The 23,039-nt window shown below is 49.4% G+C and overlaps 1 protein-coding gene across 6 annotated transcripts in view; it reads right to left on the bottom strand.

Annotated features, from left to right (window-relative positions):
• Positions 1-261: 261 nt before the first annotated feature.
• CCDC136 (coiled-coil domain containing 136) overlaps positions 262-23,039 on the bottom strand; it is a 34,930-nt gene continuing 12,152 nt past the window's right edge. The window contains exons 6-19 of one of the 6 annotated variants that reach the window (XM_049774294.1): positions 21,405-21,516; positions 19,991-20,159; positions 19,622-19,762; positions 19,112-19,270; positions 18,671-18,907; positions 18,005-18,184; positions 15,987-16,181; positions 15,373-15,600; positions 13,910-14,365; positions 13,491-13,706; positions 12,561-12,827; positions 11,883-12,146; positions 9,549-9,655; positions 262-595 (exon numbers count right to left, since the gene is read on the bottom strand). In XM_049774294.1, coding sequence (XP_049630251.1) covers positions 9,554-9,655; positions 11,883-12,146; positions 12,561-12,827; positions 13,491-13,706; positions 13,910-14,365; positions 15,373-15,600; positions 15,987-16,181; positions 18,005-18,184; positions 18,671-18,907; positions 19,112-19,270; positions 19,622-19,762; positions 19,991-20,159; positions 21,405-21,516 — 2,726 coding nt within the window. In that variant the 3' untranslated portion in view covers positions 262-595; positions 9,549-9,553. The remainder of the gene's footprint in view (positions 596-9,548; positions 9,656-11,882; positions 12,147-12,560; positions 12,828-13,490; positions 13,707-13,909; positions 14,366-15,372; positions 15,601-15,986; positions 16,182-18,004; positions 18,185-18,670; positions 18,908-19,111; positions 19,271-19,621; positions 19,763-19,990; positions 20,160-21,404; positions 21,517-23,039) is intronic. The other 5 variants (XM_049774295.1, XM_049774297.1, XM_049774296.1 and 2 more) reach the window with 5 other exon arrangements.

Here is a 23,039-nt window from a genome sequence, read left to right as displayed (position 1 = left end):
AAGCACACACTTCAGGGGCTGGTGGCCTGGCCTTTCTCCCACAGCACATCCAGTCCATCTCCCACTACTCAGAATAGTTCTCTGAGCTAGGGATCTTGGGCACACACCCATCCTATTGCAGTCTGGCTGGCTGCCTTGCTGAGGTCACTGTGTGTAGGTGGGAAATCCCAAGTAGGATCCAGAAGCTCTGTGGGGCACCGTGCTCTGTGCTAGCTGCATGCTGCAGCATTTTCACCCGTCAAAGAAAACCACAGAGTCGTGTGAGTTTGGTTGATATTTAATTACAAGGAACTCAGTTTCTTAATGCAAGGCAGGCAATGGGAGCCGCTCGCTTCCCATAAGCCTTTCAGCCTGGAGTTCCAGGCTCAGGTGCTGAGGACACACACAAGAACACGTGGGTGGGGTGGGGGCTTTGGCAGTGTGCGCTGTCCAAAGCCAAGGGTCGCAGCCCCAGGGGAGGTGGTCCCTCAGCTGACCAGGTCAGCCTTCAATGAAGGCAGAAATCTGTCTCTTGTTGTCGCATGTTGGGTAAAACATATAGAGCCACAGCTGCAATAGCCAAGAACACCATAGGCTTCCACAACCCAAACATGTTCTGTAGGAACCAAAGACAAGGGGTGAGTGCCCAGCCTCTGGGCCCCTTCTCTAAGCCAAACCACCCACCTCACCCACCCCTGTTGCCTCGCAATGCTGGAGACATACCATGGGGCATCACAACAGCCTGGTCTATGCTGGAGAAATCATTGGAGACAATGGTGACCTTGGTCCCAGCACCACTAACAAACTGCCACCACCCAGGTGCGTCATCTGAGATGGTGTTTCCTTCTCATGGCTTCGGAGGGTGGATCTGGGGGGGGGAACCCCAGATCATGTGCATGGAAGAAAGTACAGGATCCAGACTTCAAAGGGGGCAAAAATGATTGCAATGGAAAAGACTAGATGGCATGTAAGTAAAAAGAGGGCCAATTGGGGGTCTCTGAGAAAAGCCTTAGCACCCCATTTGCTTTGTGGAAAATGAACCCAGCATCAAGTCAGAGAGTAGAGTTAGATCGAAGAGATAGCAAAACCAGCAAACCTGGAGAGTACAAAGGGCAGGCACAATGAGGGTGCTTGGGTGCTCCGCATCTAGTGTGGAGGGTGAAGCTGATGCAAAGAAATCCCAGGCTCTGAGGCAACTGGGTCCATCTCATACATACTCTCCCCACCTCCCCAAATACATGGTCCTGAATGACTCCTGATCATGCCTGGTAAGAAGGTAAAGATAGAGAGTGGCCCTTCACTGCAGAGAATTACATTCATTCTTAGAGAAAGGGAGGCATTTGAGCCAACTGCAGATGAGCAAAGACAACCTCCCTTGTAGGAACTGTTACTCAGAACAGGAGATTGGAGGTGGAAAGCCAAACTGCTGGTGTTGGTTATGCAGAAGAATTCATGGTAGAAAATGACCCCTAAATACTTTTATGCTCAGATGCTTTTATCGTCGCATGTGCTGTCAGCAGCACATGCGACGATATAAGCATCTGAGCATAAAAGTATTTAGATAAGACTGAAACCATGTGAAGTAGCACAGGGGTTAAGGCCCTTGGCTTTGCAAGCATACCATACTGGTTTATCCTGGGCATTACATATGGGTTCCCTCTGCTCCACACCAAATAATGCCAGGGGTCACTCCCAAGCACATAGCTAGGGATAGCCAGCCCCTGAGCACTACCAGGTATGACCCCAAACAAATATTAAATAAAAATGTTAGCCTGGTGCTCATAGAGAAGGAAAGAGTCACGCTCCATAAAGGTAAACTGGTGCTCTGACGCTGGACAGAAGCAAGATTGGAGACTGGAGGAGTATAGGGACAGTCTAAGTGTCCCAAATGGGTAAGTCAAGTCAGGCTTTCGGACTGAATAACTGAAGTGACAGAACACAGAAAACCTGCCTTTAGACTTAAGATGTTTTCTATGATTTTTTTAAGGGCAGACGCAATAGGAGTTGGAAGATAGTGAGTAGGGGGCTTGTTTAGTATATGGTTAATCTGGGTTCACTCCTCAGCATCCAATACAGTTCTCTGAGTACCACCAGGAGTATCCCTGAGCACAGAACCAGGAGTAAACAATGAACAATGCCGGGTGTCCCCACCCCCACCCCCCAAAGTCTCTGTAATCACCTCAATGGTTAAGTGAGAAAATGCTACTTGGATGATAGGATCAGAGAAATAGTGCAGGGTTAAGGTACTTTCTTTGAAAACAACTGGCCCCAATTCAAGTCCCATGTACTACATACAGTGCCTTGAAAACATTGCAAAGGGTTACTCCTAAGCACAAAACCAGGAATAGCCCCTGAGCACCACTGGGTGTGGCTCCAAAACAGAACTGGACAATGGCCCTGTCTGTTAGCCTCACTGTGCCAATCCAGAATGAGCTGGGAGAGAGAGACTGGAGCAAGGGTGGTAGAAACTGCCCTCTTATGATCCAGAGATGTAGGAAGGATGCAGGCTAGTTACCTCTGGGCTGGGATGGTGCTGGTGGAGAAAGTGATTGCTTCAAAGCCTCAGGTAAAGGTTATTTCAAAACCCCCAAGCTCACAGGTTACAAGCATAAGCAGGAAAGCCAGCCTGGCATCCAGAACTCCCCAGCAGTCAGAGTGCAGGGAGAGCATGCAGCCAGTGTGCTAAGAGCCAGAGGGCTTTCTGGACACCAGAAATGAGGTGTGAGGAGTAAAGGGGCTGCTAGTTATCCAGGGAGCAGATGTGAATCAAGGCAAAGGAAACAGAAGTAATTCTGCCTAATTACTTGGAAGTGACCAGGGGAAAATGGCTAAAAATGAGGAGATGACAAAGAGAAACTTGGCTGTTTGTTAAACTATTTGATTGGCTATTTGCGGTTCCTATTAAACCTTCAGCTTTCAATGCACCATTTTTTGGTTGTGTTCCTAAGTACATGCACTCTGCCTTCGTTTTCTCACACACGAACTGCTAACAGCAAGCTTGAAGGGCTGTTGCAAGGACTGGAGTTAATGTTGGTCAGGTGGGGGGCAAGGATTAGGACATGTGGAGGCTTTTTTAGTACTTGATTTTTTTTTTTTGATTTTTGGGTCACACCCGGCAGTGCTCAGGGGCTACTCTTGGCTCTATGCTCAGAAATCTCTCCTGGCCCCGCGCGCACTGCATGTATTAAGAGTATTCCTTATCTTGGGCCCGGAGAGATAGCACAGCGGTGTTTGCCTTGCAAGCAGCTGATCCAGGACCAAAGGTGGTTGGTTCGAATCCCGGTGTCCCATATGGTCCCCCGTGCCTGCCAGGAGCTATTTCTGAGCAGACAGCCAGGAGTAATCCCTGAGCACCGCCGGGTGTGACCCAAAAAACCAAAAAAAAAAAAAAAAAAAAAAAAAAAAAAAAAAAAAAAGAGTATTCCTAGTATTCCTTATCTTTATGTTATGTTTTGCGTATCCAGAATGTCCATTTTGTATTCTGTTCTTTCCCACACCCCTACAAAGCTCATTTTTACTCCTTAACTCTCTCACCCCCCCAAACATCACTAACCCACATTACTCTTTTTCAGTATTGCACAACCTAATCACAGACCAAAGCCGTGCATTGTGTGTAACAACCCCAAACTGTTTCAAAAGACATAAAATGGAAACGTATTTATTTAGAACATTTTGTGTTTTTTCTCTGACAACTATAAGTCTTACTAAATATTCTCTTATACAGTGATGATTCTAACCACTTTTTATCTTCTCTTTATGAGCTGTTCAATGAGGAATTTTGGTGAAAGAGTCCCCCAGTTTAATGCTTATGATTGAACCATGTCATGGGGATTGTTGGACTTGTTCTTATGGCCCCCATATACACCAATAACGCCACGTGGCATTGCTCCTTTTTTGCACAGGCACATTAAAATGGGAAAATACTATACATACAAATAAGATCCTATCTAATAGAGATTGGAATACACAAATCTTGTAGTGCAAAGGAACCTTACATGCTGAACATTGACATAATGGCCTGGCACGGGCCTCAGAAGAAAGGGCATTTTCCATTCACCTCTGAACCAGGGAAGCCATCCACAAAACATCCAGGTTTGTCTATAACATCACCTGGAAGCAATCCTCTACCACGGAAGACCCTACCACTGCTCAGACATCGACCTGCTCAAAAGATACTTCCCTTAACACTGAGAAGACTTAACAACAACGACCTGCTTACAGGACAGGGCTTCCTGCATTGCCCTTTAATGGTGAGGTGAAATGAGAGGACGCTCCACATCCTGACTTCAATGTAGGATATGCAGATTCCAGGATATTTAATACAGAAACATGATACCAACAACAGAGACTGTGTGAAAAGTGTGTTGGCACTATGGACAATGTCATGGATTGGACGATCTAACTTGCCTGGAGTCTAGAATTGGACTTATGCCAGGAAACTTCAGGGGTAGGGTCTCTTTGTATTTAGGCCAAGGTTATTCCTTTCCATTCCCCTCATATTTTGGTGGGCCTATGCAAACAACAATTGCCACTCTAACACCGTTTTTACTGTGCTCCTTTGACTCTAATCCTTAAAAAAAACCCACTTAAAATTTGAGGTTAACTTAAGCTAATATGCATGTACTGGAAATGTAAAAAATACTATGCCTCTAATGTTTAAGGAGTTACGTAAGTTTTATGGCTTTAGATTGCCTTGTGTGCTGTTAAGAAATATTATAATGTGTTACAATCTGGGGACTTGAGGGACAAAGTAATTGTACATGGATTCTATTTTATTTATCTTAATGTTCTTTGGCTGAAAGTTCAAAGTTAAGGTATCAGCAAGGGGACTTCTTTTGAGAATTATGCTATGGGTGATTGTCCTTCCACTGTAACGTTACCTTGTCCTCTTTCTTTGCATCTTTGTTCTCATAATTAAAAATTAAAAAATTAAAAAAAAAAGAAATTGCTCCTGGCAGGCTCGGGCGACCATATGGAATGCTGGGATTCGAACCACCATCCTTCTGCATGCAAGGCAAATGTCCTACCTCCATGCTCTCTCTCTGACCCCTTATTTGGTTTTTTAAAAATCATTTATAGGGCCAGAGAGCACAGCAGTAGGGTGTTTGCCTTGGATGAAGCTGATTCAAACAGACAGTGGTTCGAATCTCGGCATCCCATATGGTCCCCTGTGCCTGGCAGGAGCGACTTCTGAGCACAGAGCCAGGAGTAACCAGAGTGCTGCCGGTGTGACCCAAAAAATAAACAAACAAAACAAAAATCATTTAAAAAAAGTATGAGACCAGAGTGATAGAACAGCGGTAGGGTATTTGCCTTGCACATGGCCAACCCAGGATGGATCCGGGTTCGATGATCTCTAGCATCCCAGATGGTCCTGAGCCTGCCAGGAGTGATTTCTGAGTGCAGAGCCAGGAGTAACCCTGAGTGCTGCCAGGTGTGGCCCAAAAACAAAAACAAAAGTAAAATAGGGGCCCGGAGAGATAGCACAGCGGTGTTTGCCTTGCAAGCAGCTGATCCAGGACCTAAGGTGGTTGGTTCAAATCCCGGTGTCCCATATGGTCCCCTGTGCCTGCCAGGAGCTATTTCTGAGCAGACAGCCAGGAGTAACCCCTGAGCACCGCTGGGTGTGGCCCAAAAACCAAAAAAAAAAAAAAAAAAAAAAAAGTAAAATAGGGTCCAAATGATAACAAATGGTGAAGGCATTTGCCTTGCACACAGTATCCCATATGGTCTCCCAAGCAGTGCTAGGAATGAGCACAGAACCAGGAGTAACCCCTGAGCACTGCCATGTGTCCCAAAGTAAAATAGGGAACAAAGACATAGTACAATGGTAAGATGTTTGCCTTGCACACAGTCAATCGGGTTTGATCTCTGACACCCTGTGGTTCCCCAAGTCCTGCTAGAAGTGACGCCTGAGAACAGAGCCAAGAGTAAATCCTGGGGCCGGAGAGATAGTGGAAGTAGGTCATTTGCCTTGCATGCAGAAGGATTGTGGTTTGATCCCCAGCATCCCATATAGTCCCCCAAGCCCGCCAGGAAGGATTTTTGAGCGCAGAACCAGGAGTAACCCCTGAGCACTGCCGGGTGTGACCCAAAAATCAAAAAAAAAAAAAAAGTAAATCCTGAGCACAGTCTGTTTAGGAAATCTGAGAGGACAGAGAAGGGGAACCCCACAGAGTCAAAGAATGATTCATATTCCCCAGATGGCCCAGATGGGAGTGGGCGATTTCAAAGAGGAATGCTCTACAAAGTCTTTTCATATAGGTTGTCTGGTCTGATCCTCACAAAAACCCATGCACAGGTTTGTTTTCCATGATTCTTGTTTTTATATGAAGCAACTGCAGTCCAGACCATGACTTTAGCATACTGGAAAGAAACCTGCCAGAAGCAAAGTCAGACTTGACCAATCTCCAACTGCCCATGGGACCCTAAGGCCTCACACCCTGAAAGGGGTGTGGGTATTCCCTCCCCCAACTTCTTATTTATCCCACCTGATGATCAGAACTGCCCACACCTGAATGAGCCAGTAAAGGACTTGTGGGGAGAGAGGGATTCAGAAGGAGAGTTAGAGAAGTGTGGCAGAAGTGAGGATCAACAGCAAGATTCAACAGACAGATTCAGCATCAGATTCAGTATCAGCAAAGGAAGTCAGTCAGCAAGGAAGCCTGGAGAAGTAACTGAAAGGGAGACAGAGGCCGTGAGAGCCAGAAGGAGTAGAGAAGCAGCTGCTAGGAAAAAGCTTAGCATAGAAGTCATGTGAGGAAATGTATATGTTAGGTTGGGATCGTGAAATAAAGCTGGCTGACTCCTGGAACTTCATCTGACTGAATTGTGAATCTCTCCACCCTCCTCCTGCAACATTCAGACCTGCCAGGCCATAGAAGCTGCAGAAGCTGGGTTGAGCCCAGAAAAACCTCACCTTCCTTCTGCCAAAAGAGGACTCTTTAATTTATATTAAAACAACAAGAGGGGAGCCACACATGGGCACACAAGCAGCCTCTGCAGAGCAGCTACCCGAGAGGTACTGTATTGTGCCTGGAGCTGTCTTGTCCCTAGGAGGCTTATATACAGTACAGGAGGGTAGAGGCAAGAGTAGCTCAAGAGAGCAAGGCGCTGAAGCAAACCCCTGCCTCTGCCCCCAGCTCTGCAGCCCCCACCGAACATGTCCCCAACACTGATCAAAGACAAAAATCTGGGAGTGCTGGGATTGAGGGGAGACAGTGTGTATAAGGAGCAACCACTGTCTTGAGGAGAGATTAGCCTGCCAAAAAGAAGGCAAGGGAAGGGCACAAAAGGAAAAGAAACCCAGGGGGAAGAACCTGGTGCCTTCAATCAAAGGCACAAAAAATATTTATTTACAGAAATTGGGGAGAGGGTGTGGGAGGAAGAAAAAGGGGGCATAAGAAGGGAGCAATAAACAGGCCAAGAGAACAATTTAAGAGTTCTGGGGGCCAGAGAGATAGCATAGAGGTAAGGCATTTGCCTTCCATGCAGAAGGTTGGTGGTTCGAATCCTGGCATCACATATGGTCCCCCATGCCTGCCAGGAGCGATTTCTGAGCATAGAGCCAGTAGGAACCCCTGAGCACAGCTGGGTGTGACCCAAAAACCAAAAAAAAAAAAAAAAAAAAGAGTTCTAGTTTTTGGCAATGTTCAGGGGCTACTCCTGGCTCTTTGCTCAGGAAGTACTCTTGGTGGTACTTGGAGGATAATGGAGGAGTTCAGATACTATTGGCTCTTGGCTAGGCCATGGAGCCTGAATTTTACTATGGGCCCTAAGACGACCCCTTTCTACCTCCTGAACTTGAAATTCTGGTTCCACATCACACACACACACTATATGGACTAAGGATAAAAGGAAAGTGCTTAGAAGTGATAGCCTTGGTTACTTGAGCAGGCCTACACTTCAGCTTGGTACAAACTTCTCGCTAGAAAGCATCTTTTCTGAAGCCCTTTACTACACAATCTGGCCCCCAAAGGCATGCACATCAAGAACTGGAAAATAGTTACTGGCAAGCTTTTGATTTTTCTAGAGATCAAAGTCCCCAAACCAGAGAACTTTATAGTTAAAAGCACAGACTAAGGGCTGGAGTGATAATACAGCAGGTAGGGTATTGGTAGAAGCCTTTGGATTGGTCCTCATATTGCATTCTAATTAGATGTCTCTCCATTGGTTCCTTTGTTTTACATGTTAAAAAGATATTACCGGGGCCAGAGAGATAGCATGGAGGTAAGGCGTTTGCCTTTCATGCAGGACGGTGGTTCGAATCCCAGCATCTCATATGGTCCCCTGTGCCTGCCAGAGCCAGGAGAAACCCCTGAGTGCTGCCGGGTGTGACCCAAAAACCAAAAAAGAAAAAAAAAAGATTTTACCCCATTGCCTCCTCACCTGGCTTTTCCCCCTCCTCTTGGGGGTGGGCTTTGTTTTTCCCAATAAAGACTGCTTTGGAGGCCTGGAGAAATGTGGCTGGCTCAGTAAGATAAAAGGAGCCTCTCGACAACCCTTGGCTGAAATATATTTTTTTCCAGTGACTCTGTCTGATTTCTTGTGAGAAAGTGAAAGCTGAAACACCCCACAGAATTATCCCCACAGTAGGGCATTTGTTTGCATGTGGCCAACCTGGCTTTGAGCCTCAGCATCTTATATGGTCATATGGTCGCCTGAACCAGCCAAGAATAATTTCTAGGGGCCGAGAGGTGGCACTAGAAGTAAGGTGTCTGCCTTACAAGCGCTAGCGTAGGACGGACCGCGGTTCAATCCCCCGGCATCCCCCCAAGCCAGGAGCGATTTCTGAGCGCATAGCTAGGAGTAACCTGAGCGTGAAACGGGTGTGGCCCAAACCCCCCCCCAAAAAAAGAGTAATTTCTAAGTGCAGAAACATGAGTAACTGACTGAGCAGTTAGGTATGCTCCCTACCAAAAAAAAAAAAAAAAAGAGAGAGATAGCATGGAGGTAAGGAATTTGCCTTGCATGCAGAAGGATGGTGGTTCGAATCCTGGCATCCCATATGGTCCCCCGAGCCTGCCAGGAGTAATTTCTGAGTGTAGAGCCAGGAGTAACTAGTGAGCTCTGCCGGGTGTGACCCCCCCCCCCAAAAAAAAAAAAAAGTACAGGGTTTTAGTTATGCCCTTGAACAAAGGAACCCAGGGCATGGCAGCATCCTCGCCTTTCTCTCTCACCTGGTGCGGAAGGGTGTCACTATAATGATAGTTAGATTTGGGATTTTAACCAAGATAAGGAGCACCATGCTAGCTGAGACCATCAGGGGAACATCAGAAGTGGTAGGAAGGCTTTGAAAGCAGTAGCCATGCTGGAACCGCCAACTCTTTGCACAGGAATGCAGGCAACAGTGAGGATCCCTAATCTGCTGTTACAAAGACATTCCAAAGCCTTCACCAGATCTCAAGAAGAGGTGGGACTAAAACTCAGTGACTCAAGTATCCCTTTTACATCAAATCCAGAGAGCAAGATGCCAGAGGCCAAGGGAACAGAGGAGGCGGCATGGCTAGGGCAGTCTGTGGGCCCCCATCAGCATCATCATCGAGGAGCAGAGGACTCAATACCAGTACCTGCGTTAGGACGATGTCTCCGCCCACCAGCACCAGAGCAAAGCCGAGATGACCACGAGGCCTACAAGAGGCAAAGAGAAGAAGGGGGGACTGGGGGCAGGGGAGGGCTGCAACACAACAAGTGAGGAAGCAGCAGGAGAGACGTGGAGATGAGAGATGGCAATAAAAAGACAGACATGTGGATCCAACAGAGAATGAGGATGAGAAAACAAAGGGGAAAGAGAAAAAGATCAAAGGTTAACCCTCAGGTAAGCCAGAGTGGTGGCAGTTTCTCTCTGTTTCCCAGCAGTCCCTGCTGGCAGCCTGATGGGAGGCAAAACTGAATGGGTTAAGTGGCGCTGGATCCTAGATCAGGCTGGAGACTTGGTGGAGCCTGGCGGGAAGCAGTTAATCTGTGCCCAGACCCTCTGGCAGACCAGCCACTCTGGCAAGGAACCCCTGAGAGTCTCGAGGACACAGAGGATGGACACTTCTGGTTACTCTTGGGAAAGCGGGTCCGCACAGGTGGCCTGTGCAAGCGGTGGTGCTGGGCTCTGCTCCCTGTGACTATCCCTGACATGGTAGTGCTGTCAGGGACCAACAGTGTACCCTCACAGTAGAAAAGAAAAGCAGGAAGTGAGCTTGCCGGCAGCAGCTCCAATGCCAGGAGCAAGGAATGAGCTGCCCCAGATCTAGGCTCTACTGGAGGCAGGGATACCTTCCTATATATTTGACTTGAGAATAGAAAATTCAGCACGTGGCACCCACACAAATAAACCAAGGTAACTCTGAATCAGTACATGGTGGAATATTGTGAGTTAAGAAAAAAAATTGGGGGCCAATGCGGTGGCGCTAGAGGTAAGGTGTCTGCCTTGCCAGCACTAGCCTAGGATGGACCGTGGTTCCATCCCCCGGCATCCCATATGGTCCCCCAAGCCAGGAGCGACTTCTGAGCGCATAGCCAGGAGTAACCCCTGATCATCACCGGGTGTGGCCCAAAAACAAAAAACAAAACAAAAAAAAATTGGGGGTGGGTGGCTGTCACACCCAGAAATGCTCAGAGGTTACTCCCAGCTCTGTACTCAGAAATACTCTTACTGGTACTCAGAGGAGCATATGGGATGCTGAGGATTGAATGCAAGTCAGCAGTGTGCAAGGCAAGCACTCTAACGCTGTACTGTCACTGGCCCCAAGTTAAGAAATCCTTAAAGGAGTTGCTAGCAGTTCTCTTTCCCCTATGCTAATTGAAAGTCCCCTGTTCAAAAGTCACCAGAAGATTGCTGATGTAAACCCAGTGAGACAGACTGAACCCAAATTCCTTGCATCTTCCAGAGGCCTGTGCCATTTCCCCCTTACTGACTGTTTTACTCCATATATAAAGGGAAAGAAGCTTTTCCAGAAATGGCATTCCGATGACCCTTCACTAAGGCTAGCACTCTGCTTCTCAGACAGATGACCAGTCATGTAAAAACAAATACATGGGTCACAGTGATAGCATAACCAGTAGGGTGTTGCCTTTCATGCAGCCAACCCAGGATCAATCCTCAGCATCTACTATGGTCCCCTGAGCCTGCTAGGAATGATTCCTGAGCTCAGAGCTAGGAGTAAACCCTAAGTGCTGCTGAATGTGACCCAAACAAAAAAACATTTATCCAGCTGGTGAGTTACCCAGGGTGTACCCACTCCCTGCCCCAACAACACACACATACATCCAGATCCAGCAACTATAGGGTTGGAACTCTGACTGGTCAGTGTGGCCTGCTGTAGAGACAACCTCCCATCACTCCAATTCCAACCATCAGGCCCAGTGAGGGAACCCTGGACTCTTCAGACCCCTCCAGCAGCAGAGGCTACATCCAGCATCCAGAATCACAGTGGGCCAGCAAGCTTGTTTGGCAAGGGCCTGGGAGGAGCAGGGAAGAAGAGGGCTCACTGTCCACAACCTCAGAGGAGAGAAAGGTGAGGAAGCTTCCAGAAGTGAGTGAAGAGTTACACACACACACACACACACACACACACACACACACATACACACACACACACACTCTTTTAGTATGTGAAAGAGTTCTGGTGATACCAAGGGGAGGCAGGATGCCTACACACACACACACACACACACACACACACACACACCCCTTTGCCTTGGTGTCTAGCAAAGGCCTTTGCACACCAGCCTCCATGTGGGTGGCCTCAGACCTTCTCAGGAGAGCCTCTTCCCCCCCCCCCCTTGATGTCACTACCCCATTGGTTGGTCCTGGAGAAGTTCGTCCTCATCCTCTGAACTGCTTGCCCCAGCACCCACAAGGGCTGGGGCTGCCCCACTTCCCACTCAGAGCAGCCTCGGAGTGCCATTACCTTTCTGCTCTCACATATCTTGAGAGAGTTTCCCTCTGCAGGGGCCTGGCTGTTATTTTTGGAGGTCTTTGCCAGGTCCTTGCTCCTTGGGATGGGTGCTTTGTCATTGCAAGGGTCTTTGTTTTCCTCAGCTGTAGCACACTCCGAGGGCTCAGGTTCCATGTCTGACACGAAGGAAGTGCAGTACTTCTCCTTCTGAGTGTATTCCTCCTCTGTCTTGTCATCCATGTGGGGAGCCTTGTAGTACAGCACCACCTCCAGATTCTGTGGAGTGGAGGCAGGGTGGGATGGGGGTGCTGTCATCCACCAAAGGCTCCTTGTCCACCCTGCCTTCTTCCACTGCTCTGGACATAAGTGCTTTCAGTATAGTCCTCTCTCGGTCCATGTGGGCCTTTTCCTGGGCATGTGGACCAGGAAGAACAGGGGCACTGGTGGTGGGGATTTGGGGTTGTCGTCCCTGTAGGTACAGGGGTTCCATCCTCTGTTCTGAGCTGGACTTTGTAGCAAGCAGGGACGAGGCCCAGATTGGTACTAAGATGGAGCTCCTCTAACTACCTTGGTGGTTCCAGAAGCTTCTCTTCCTCCAAAATCTTACCTGGCCAGAATGATGGCTAAGAGGGTCTTTCCCAGCTCTGTCCTCTGCCTTTCCCTGCTTGGGCTCCTGGGCCTGCCACTCACCTTTTCAGTCTCACAACCCTCTTCTGCTTTGCCCACATCCTTTTCCTTTTCCTCTTTCTCCCCGTTGGCATTCTTGTTCATGTTCTCATTGCAGTTCCTCTCCTTGGACAGAGAAGAGCGCTCCTCTCTGAGCTGGCACAGCTCCTCCTGGCAGCACTGCAGCTGCCCCTCCAGCTGCTCCTGCACTGCCAGGAGGCGCCCCTGCTCATCCATGCTGGCCTGGTACTGCAGCTGCAGCTCCCGCAGCTTGGTCTGCAACTCCTTGATCTGTAGGTGATGGAGGGACAGTCACCCATGGTCAGGTTTGCAGCCTGCATGGGGGAAGTGGCCTGTGGGGGGTGAGGGTGCTGTTTAGGGAGTAACAGCAGGGCTTGCCCTTCTCAAACTCAGGGTGTGCTGAGCATTCTTTCTGATGGGAACCCTCTTTCCAGCAGAGCATGTCTTTGGGGGCCACCATCACTCTGAGGAAGTGCGTGGAATGTATACCTGGACTCTCACATCTGGCCCTGGAAATAGAGGCAAGTTCCAGGCCTGTGCCTGTATCTCTAGTCTCACTGAATCTGGGATTCTGGGTCCCTCTCCCTCCTGGCCACTGCAGGCCACTCTTGGCCAGAGGCCACTGTGCCTTTCCTCTCCCTCCGAGGGGACATTCTTCTTGGCATTAGGAGATCCAGGGGGAGAAGATCTAAGCCTGGCCCTGATGGGCCTCCAGTTTGGTGGGCGAGACAGAGACCAAGCAACAAGCCAAGTCCTCTCTGTGGGAGTCCGCAGAGATGTGTCTTGACAGAGAAGACAGGTGAGGGGAAAAGACGAGACCAGGTGCAGAGTCTGGGTTAGCACCTCCTCCCACAGGAGCTGAGAAGTGACGGCACGGGAGGGAATGCAGTCCCTCTTGGTCCCTGTGCCCAGGGTGCCATGGGGCACCATTACCTCATTCTTGTCACTGTGGGCGGGCTTCTCCAAACACTCCATGCACTCTTTGAACTCTTTCTCACAGGCGTCCAGCTCGTCCTTCAGCAACTTCTGCTGGCGCAGGTGCTCCGCCATCCGCTCCTGCAGCCGTGTGTGTTCCTCCTGACTCAGCTCGTACATGGCCTGCACCCCTTGCAGCTTGATCAGCACCTTGGCCACCACCTCCTCAAAGTGCTGTGGAGGGCAGGGGAGGAACGATGATACCCCAAATGCCCCTGGTCCTCTTCTTTGTCTGGCTCCCAAGGGGCCCCTGAGCTGCTCTAGATTCCTTCCCAGAGGAACAACAAGATGGTGGAGGCAGAAGCCTTTGGTATCCCTCCAGATGGGAGCACCCCCGTCTTTCTGAGCCTACCTGAGTTGGCCCTATCCACTGTTACCTCAGTTACTTCAGGCTCTGCAGCTTCCACCTCAGAGTTGCTGCTGGTGTAACTCTTGTGCGAAGTCTCCGAGCCGTGGACACTCTCACAGCTCCGCTGTAAGGCCACAGGGCGGACCCCCTTCTCCCCAGCCTCCATGGCACTCGAGGTGCTGTTGTAGCTCTTAAGAAAGTTCTCCTCACTAGCTGTGTCACTCCCGTAGCTCCGCTGGTAGCTATCAGAGCCCACAGTGCTCTTCTGAGAATCCTCAGAGGCTGACTCCTTGCTCAAAGAGGTTTTCCTCGGGGACTGCATTTGGAGTTGCTGTATTTCTTCCAGGCAGAGCTGCAGGTCAGCCTGCAGTCTCTTCCGCTCCTCAAGAAGCTGGCTCTGCTCTTTCTGCAGCTTCAGCTGCTCATTGTGACATTGCTCATACAGCCCCTGCAGACTCTGTATCTGGATCATGATCATCTTGCTCTGTGGGCATGGGGAAGGGTAAAGGATGGGGAGATGGCACCATGAACTCTAGGTGGTGCCTTTCAGCCACTCCCTGCCTAGTGCTAGGGTCCAAGACACACTCCAGACTGCCCGGATATCCTGTCTCACGTGGTCTAACTTGTCCCGAGCCTACAGTTTTGCTTATGTGTCCATTTCTTGCTTATTGGGGGAAAAAGTCTCCCCAGGACCAAGGTCACAAGATTTCAGGACTCTCAGAACCAGATACTGCTAGTTCCTCCACCCACTCTCTTTGGAGCAGTGCTCAGGTGATCTGCAAAGTACTCTCACTTCCATTCCGACCCAAACAGCATTCAGTCCATTAGCCAGTTCTAATTTATTCCTGGTTGGAGATCATTTAACAGCTCCTTCTTCATAAGAAAACATGGGACTAAGGTACCTCTATCTCCTGCTTCAATTCTGAGTCTGGCCTCTGAGCCTATTAGCCAGGTCAGGATGACCATGCCGAGACCTGATCAACAGAGGAACTTGTATCTGGTTCCTGATCTCAGTACTACCTGGTCTCTGAGTCTAGCCAACATCTCCCACTGGCCTTTGACCACACCTGAATTTGGATGTCTCAATCCCTGGCTGCTCCCTGTTCAGGCTACTCTTTTGAACAAAGTCTTTTCCTTAGAGGAAACAGTCAGTTACTCTTCCTTACCAAAACAGACCTCAAAGCAAATTCATTCCTATCTACTATAGGTGCAGGAATGATATGCTGAGAAGACTGAGTCAAATTATCAGCTGAAAACAGATGTCTGGGTCATCCTATTCTAAGGGGAAACAGTGCTTTGGTGTGAACATATGGGGGTGAGGCCCTCAGGTCATTGTCTCCACTTCCTCTGGAGCCTGGAGCGGGCAGGCTAGGGAAGAGCAAGGCCTCCTGGCCAAACAAGCCTGCCTCTCCCTGACTCATCTGGGGAGCCCCTTACCTTGCTTTCTGCTGTGGACCCCAGAATTGTCTCCCTACCTCTTCCTACAGTTACCTTGTTCTGACCATATTTGGTGGACTTGGATGATTTGACATCATCAGGATGCTCCAGCACGTCCCGGAAATGACTGTCTTTATGAAGGTGCAGCTCTTCCTGCAGCACTGATTGCTCTTTTAATAAAGTTTCTTGATTATGCATCAGTTTCTTCTGTTCTTCCTGCATGCCTTGGTAGAGCAGCTGGAGTTCCCCCAGATCTTGTAACTTTGTAAGTAGCTGCTGACTCTGTGAGGTTGGGTGGGAGGAAGGAGGCAGGGACAATGGTGGTTCTGTGCAATGACCTATGCCCCTTTCTTGGCCCTAGCCCCTCTGGTGGCTCTGTGCAGCCCCTCTGGGACTGAGACACCCTCAAGGGGCGTGATCACTGACACCTGGATGGATTCTGTAGTTTACAAATGCTTCCAAGTATATTTTTCTCCAGGTGAATTTAATCTCCAACAAGTAAAATGCACTTAAAAACTGAAAACCCTGTGAGTTCTATGAAACTTTCTGGCATGAAGAGACTGGTGAGACAGTGAGGCTAGGTTGGCTAAGTGAAGGCTTTAGGTGTCCCCACTGCCGTGCCACCTGGGAGCTTCTCCAAGGCCAGCAGCCACTTCCAGTTGGGTTACCTTATCAAAGAACCCGCTTTTGGGCGTTGGTATTGTGAGCCTGTGCAGCTCTTCTTGTAGCTGGCCTTGTTCCTCCTGCATCCTCCGCTGGTCTTCTAGGAGCTCACACTGCTCCATCTGCAGCTGGCCCATCTCCTTCTGGCTGGCCTTGTACTTTTCCTGCAACTCTGTCAGCCTGCCCAGCACGGTGTCACACTGTGGACAGGCGGGCACAGAGAGGTATCACTCGCTAAGGGAAGTTCCAAGGAACTCTCCTACCCTGTGCTCCCAGCAAACGGAGCACTGAGCACCTGTGGTGCTGCCATTCTCTCCCTGGGGCTCTGACTATTCATTCCACTGCACCCAGCCAAAGGTCTGAGTTTGCTACTTCTTCTACTCAACCCACTTTTGTTTGGGAGGTGGGGAGCCATGCCCAGGTGGTGCTCAAGGGCCATTCCTATTAGTGCTTGGAAACTGTTTACAGTGCCAGGATTCAGGGTTAGTCGAATGCCAGGCAAGTGTTAGGTTCTTGCACTATCTCTCCCACCTTTACTCATCCCTTCTGAAGGCAGCTTGGCAGTGCTGGCAATACCCTTCCCTGCATTTTCCTTGCTTTCCTTTCCTTTTCCACCCTACTGGTTTTTGTTATTTTCATCACTCCTAATCATTATTATACCCAAATCTGTTCCTCACAAATAAGGACTTAATTTCAACTTAATTTATCCTCTATCCTGGGTTCCAGAATCATCTTTTAAAATCTTTATCATAGTATGAGCTACTGCTGACTTTGGGTTAAGAAGACTAAATTCCACTACCATTTTCCAAACCCAACCCTCCTAATAGCAGCATTGTTTCATGACCAGATAAATAGCTGGTTCTGTGTGTGGACAGGCTTCTCCCTTGCATTCAACATCTCTCCCACTGGGAGAGGAAGTGATGAGTAAGTTGTGGACCCCCTGGGTCCTCAGGCACATGGAAGTGGGGAAAGGAGAGATGGGAGCCAGCTGTAGAAAAACAGGCCAGCCACTGGGCAGCCAAAATCATTTCCCAGTTCCCGATCTTCTGAGGGCCATCTGGGGTCCTCACCCTGTTTTTAGCTTAGATAAGTGCCATGGAGCACTCTGGCTAAATGACTAGTTCCACCATTTTAGAATCTTAGGCCTTTCCTCCCTCTTGCTTGCATGTCTTCCCATTTCCTGTCAGTGACCAGGAGCTGAAAATGGTCAGCACAGCTCAGTGGATCATCATTGGCATTTTACACACTAAGGAAAAGGGCAAACAAGTAAGGCTTTATTCATCACTATCAGGAACCATTACTAAAAGGATGAGAGGAGTACTGTCAGTTAATTTTTTTTTTTTTTTTGGTTTTTGGGTCACACCTGGCGGTGCTCAGGGGTTACTCCTGGGCTGTCTGCTCAGAAATAGCTCCTGGCAGGCACGGGGGACCATATGGGACACCGGGATTCGAACCAACCACCTTTGGTCCTGGATCGGCTGCTTGCAAGGTAAACGCCGCTGTGCTGTCTCTCCGGGCCCTGTCAGTTAATTTTAAAAAGAGTAAAATTCGATCTCAGAGAACTCCTCTGGCATTTCAGATTAAATCCTGCAAGATCCTAGTGTTCATTTAGTCCTTCCAGTTCCCAGGCAGCCATGCATGGGAGCACATCAACAAGAGCATTTGCAATTGGTCCCAGAAAACTGGGCCTCCACTTTCTAGTTCTAATGACACAAGTTGGACAGTGGTACAATGTCCATGTTCTCCACAACTGGCAAGTTATTGTGACAGTGTGAACCTTGAGGTAGAAAAGTCCACACCTGTGGAACTGTGTGCCTTCAGATGACCAGGGAGGTGCCAAATGCACTAGTTCCTACAAAGATGTGGCTGGACTCAAAAGACTAGCTTCAGGCTAACTGTTTTCAGTCTGTTTCTTTCTGCCTGGCCTCTCCACTATTAGGCCCATGGAACCCCATGGGTGGGTGCCTTCCTCTCTGGCCCCTGGGGTGCCCAGGGCAGCTCCCATCTCTCTGTTCCCCATTACCTTAGTAGAACACCTTTCCTCCAGAATAGGCTGGGCATTCCTGAGCTGTGTCAGCTCCTGCCGGCAAAGCAGGAAGTCCTGGTCGAGCATATCATACATATGCTTCTGCCTCTCCAGTTCGTCCTTGGTGCAGTGGTACAGCTTCCTCACATCCTGCAGCTGAGCCTGCACCTCTACGTACTGGGGGAGGGAGATAGCCATCAGCGCAGGTGGCATTCTCCTCTTAGGTAGGAATGTGAGGGAACCTACCATTAACTCTCTAGCCCCCAATTTAATTCTTAAAAGGACTACCCAAGATAGACTTGTTCCTTGCAGACTACAGACAAAGAAACTTTCTGGGGCTTCCTTTCCTGGGAGGTGAGAAAAGAAAAGTGATTCCTTTTATTAAGGTTTTTGGATGTTCAGGATAACAACCTGACTCTGAGCTCAGGGTTCACTCCAGGTGTGCTCAGGGGACCATAAGCAGTGCTAGAAGTTGAATGGGGGAATGGGGTCAGCTAGCTGTGTGCAAGACCAGTGCATAAATCTCTACTGTGTCTAGCTCCAGCACTTCCTCTGTAGAGGCTGACTTTTGCCTCCAAACCTTGGGAGCTAAAAGCAGCAAAACCCACAGGCTCCTCTGTGTCAGCAGTAACATGGCATCCAATGCCACAGCCACTGTCACACCTCTTCAGCACCACAACTCACAGGAGACTCCATCTCGCTGCACTCCCTCCCTGACACTGCCTTTACCTTGTCAGATTTGTTTTGGAGACAGGTCACCATGTCCCTGAGCCGCTGCACTTCGGCCTCGTGGTAACACAGGTCAGCCCGCATTTTATGCTGGACTTCCGTCAGCTTTTCCTTCTCACATAAGACATTCTGATACTGGGTTTGCAGCCGCTGGATCCGGCACTGTAAATCCTGTGGCAGAGGGGAGCTTTGGGCAGGATCGTGGTGACCCTCTGCTTGCTCGCTCTCCTGAGGGGCTCTACCAGGCCAGATGAATTGCTGCCAGCTCCATTCCCTGGGCTGAACTGTGGTGGTTCTAGGGAGGTGAAGTGAGAGCTCGCTGCCTCTGAACCCACTTCCCCAAGCCCATTCTGCACTCCACTAGGCTGCCATTACCTTCTCAATCTGCGCATCAGCACAGGAGCTTTTCGTGGCTCTGAGCTGCCGGACCTCAGCCTGAAGCTGCATCTGTGCCTTCAGGAGCTCATTGTGTTCACTCTTGCTCAGGTCATATTGTTGCTGCAGGGAACACAATCTGTTGCGCAGCTCCTCATTCTGTGGTGGGAGGAGGTGAGCACAAGTGTCACTCTCCAGAAATGTGAGACCCCTGGCCACGTCGGTCCGTTGGGAGTCCTTCCTGGCGCAGACACCTTTAGGTCTGAGGCCTGAGGTCTGAGGCCTGGTTTCTTCAAGGAGGTGGTTGCTCGCTCGGTGGGGGCTGCCGTTTCTTTCATGGGGCACTACTCGGCTTCTCTCTCAGCTTGACTCTGGGATCTTGTGTACTCTGGCCATGCGTGGGCCAGAGTGGGCTGAGTATAGCTCTCACCATCTTCCTGCACCCCAGAGCAGCAGCCACTCTGGGCAGGCCCATTCGCCCACTCCCAGATCCCAGCCCCACCATGTTACCTGGTTGGTGTCGCGGCATGTCTGGAAGTGGAGCACCTCATTCTGGGCAAGCTTGAGCTCCCGCTGCAGACGTTTCTGCTCCTCCTCGCTGCACCGGTGATGATGCTGAAGCTGTTGCAACTCGGAGCACAGGTCCTTACACTGTGGGAAGCAGAGTGAGAGCTGGTCGGACACCCTCTCTGGGAGCAGGCACAGGCAGAGTGCAAGCGACATCCCTAACGTCAGAATACTGACATAGGGCAAGGCAGAACCCCGAAGACTCGCTCTGGCTACTCCGCCTGATCTGCCTGCTTGGGGCAAAGGAGGTGCTCCTTGGATGGTCCAGAGAAGGCGAGAGAGGGAGGCCAAGAGGCAGCCTGCCTTCCCTACCTTGTTCTGCATGTGGTTAATCTGCTCTTCTGCTCCCGCCAACTGTTGTCGCAACGAATGGGTCTCAGGATGGGGCTCTAGAAAATCCACTTCTAAAGTCTGAGACTCAGCCGACGCAGTGTTCCGCAGTATCTGGGACTCCAGCCACCGTTCGGTTGCTCTTCGTGTCCTGTCATCCAGAACCCCAAGGCCATGTTTGGAAGCAAGCACAGGCTAACCTCACCTGCCAAGTTATGCTGGGTGCTGATGCCTTCCCTTCAGGCAAAAAGGAGGAAAAAAAATCTTCCATAGGGATTTACCTCTCCATCAATCAAACATTGAAGACTACAAGAAAAAGTCCTCAATAACACTTTTCAGCACATTTGGCTGGGGGACATGAGGAAGGAAACCTAAGAGTGTTTGTCCCAGGCAGGAGGCATGGTACAGTGGATAGGATGCTTGCTTTGCATGCAGCTAAACTGGGTTCAATCCCCAGCATCCCAAATAGTTCCTGAGCCTTTCCAGAAGTGAGACAGAAATCAAGCCTGAGTACCACCAGGTGTGACCAAAAAAATAAAATAAAATCAGAGTGCCAGTCCCACTGGGTCAGTTCTAATGTAGAGGCATGCTAACATTAGACATAACTGTGTGCAGACAACAAAAGAATCACTTCCTCGTGTGATTCTTTTAGGCTATGTAGGTGCCTTTTGTGCCATTTCCCTGGCTCAGGAATCATTTCCAATCAGCTCTGCAGCAGGATCAGCCAGACCTTGGTGCTTGAAAGGGGAGAAAGCTGAACTTCTGGACTCACTTTAGAAGTCGACATGTGTGAGCCGAAGTGATTGCACAGCGGTAGGGCATTTGCCTTGCACACGGCTAACACAGGACAGACACCAGTTCAATCCCCGCCATCCCAGATGGTCCCCCCTGAGCCTGCCAGGAGCGATTTCTGAATGCAGAGCCAGGAGTAATCCCTGAGCACTGCTGGGTGTGCCCCAAAATCCAAAAAAAAAAACAAAACAAAAAGTTGACATGTGTGATAACAGGTTTATTCCCACATGTCCTGCTCCTTGATGGGGTCCTGTGCCCTTTGGACACTACGGCAAGAACCTGCTCTCCAGGAGCACCAAGGTGCCCCTGAGCCCGGCATCTGCTTTCACCAGCTCTGCTCAGAGAAAAAGCCCAAGGCAGCAGCTTCTCAAGACCCTGCCTGCCTCTAAGTCAGGGGTCTCAAACTTGCGGCCCTCCGTACAACATTTTGTGGCCCTGCCCTAGAGGAATCTTTTTTTGTTTTGTTTTGTTTTGTTTTAGTTGTTTGGGTCACACACCCCAATGTTCAGGGCTTACTACTGACTCTGCACTCAAGGATCACCCCGACTTTGCCTCCTGCGGCCCCCAGGTAAATCGAGTTTGAGACCCCTGCTCAAAGTCATACCTCTCGCTCTCAAGGTCAGCCAGCTGCCCAGTGAGGCTACTGTTGCTCTGCTGCAGGGCCTGGAACTCCTCACTCAGGAAGTGGTAGCGTTGCCGCAGCTGCTGCAGTTCTTCTGCAGGGGACAAGCAGAGACTGGTGAGGCCCTCACCAGTAAGACACTGCAGGAAGACACAGCCCGCCAGCCCTCGTTCTCCTCCTGCCGAACAAGTGGACAGCTGAGGAGCACACCTTGATCTAAAGTCAGAAGAGATACCACAGGCAAAGGCTTAGAAATCAGGGTGCTGCGGGGCCGAAGAGATAGCACAGTCGTAGGGCGTTTGTTTGCCTTGCATGCAGCTGGCCCAGGATGGATGGTGGTTGGATTCCGGACATCCCATATGGTCCTCCCAGCCTGCCAGGAGTAACCCAAGCGCCGCCAGGCATGACCCAAAAACCAAAACAATAAAAAATAAAAAAATCAGGGCACTGAGAATCCCACACTGCACTGTATGTTTGCCCCTTTCAGGTCCTGGCCCTACTTTGCATTGTCCCAGATCTGCTTGGAACACCTCCTCAGAACACCCAGACCCAGGCAGGGTCAGGGAATGGCTGGAGATCGTAAGAGTTGAGTCATGCTTTAGGATTTCTCCTTTCCATGGGATTGTCTATGATCACCTTTCCATTTTATGTTTACTGTGAACAAATCTGAGTTGTGAGGCCTGGAAGCTATCACCCAGGTAGTCCTATGCTCTGGAGCTGCCTTTACAGTCTGATCGTTTCCTGCCAGAATGGATCTACTGGCCTGGATGTGAATGAGGGTTCCCTGTGATCATCTCTTCTCTGCTGTCAGAAAAGTCTTTCCCAGGCAGAAGCCATGTCTTCCTCAAGCATCAAGTACCCTGCACTTCCTTAACTACCAACCACATCCTGGCGCCTATTGATCTGTCAGAAGCTTCCATCAACATCTGTTTGTCTCTTCAGAATCCAGTTTTTTCTAGCAGATGCCAATTCTATTGATATTTAAGGAATGCTAAGCTGCTCAATTAGAACACGAGGCTTATCTCCACTGTCAGGCTTTCCCCCTACTCTCCCCTGCCTTTAAATAAACTTGTAATTTGAAATAATTTTGCAAAGAATTTCTGTACAGAATTCCCTAGGAGAATTATCACCTTCTTCCCACTGGAATTAACATTCATAATAGATTTTTCTGTGAGGCTAATAATGCATTTATTTATTCTTTTTTTCGAGGGGGAAGAAGAAGAATGCCATACCCAACAGTGCTTAGGGCTTACTCCTGGTTCTGCACTCAGTAATAACTCCTGGATGTCTCTGGGGGCCATGAGAGATGCTGGGGATTGAACCTGGGTTAGCTGCATGCAAGGCAGTCACCCTATCCACTATACTATCTCTCTGGCCTCAAATAAACTTAGTAGTAAACTAAATTTAATACTTTGTTACTTTCTACAGTGTCCTTTTCCTATTGTGGAACCTGAGGTAGTTGCAAAGTTTTGTTAACCAGAACACCCAGATAGGGAAACTGTGAGGTTCTGTTAGTAACTGGAGATAATAACCAGACTAGGGATATCCTACTCATTCTGTGGAGCCGAGTTGGTGAATTAGGGTCTGTTTCATGCCAGGTCGAGTTAAAGGCTCTAC

Source organism: Suncus etruscus, chromosome 1 (assembly GCF_024139225.1).
Source record: "Suncus etruscus isolate mSunEtr1 chromosome 1, mSunEtr1.pri.cur, whole genome shotgun sequence".
NCBI lineage: Eukaryota > Metazoa > Chordata > Mammalia > Eulipotyphla > Soricidae > Suncus > Suncus etruscus.
This window is presented reverse-complemented; position numbering and strand designations above follow the sequence as displayed.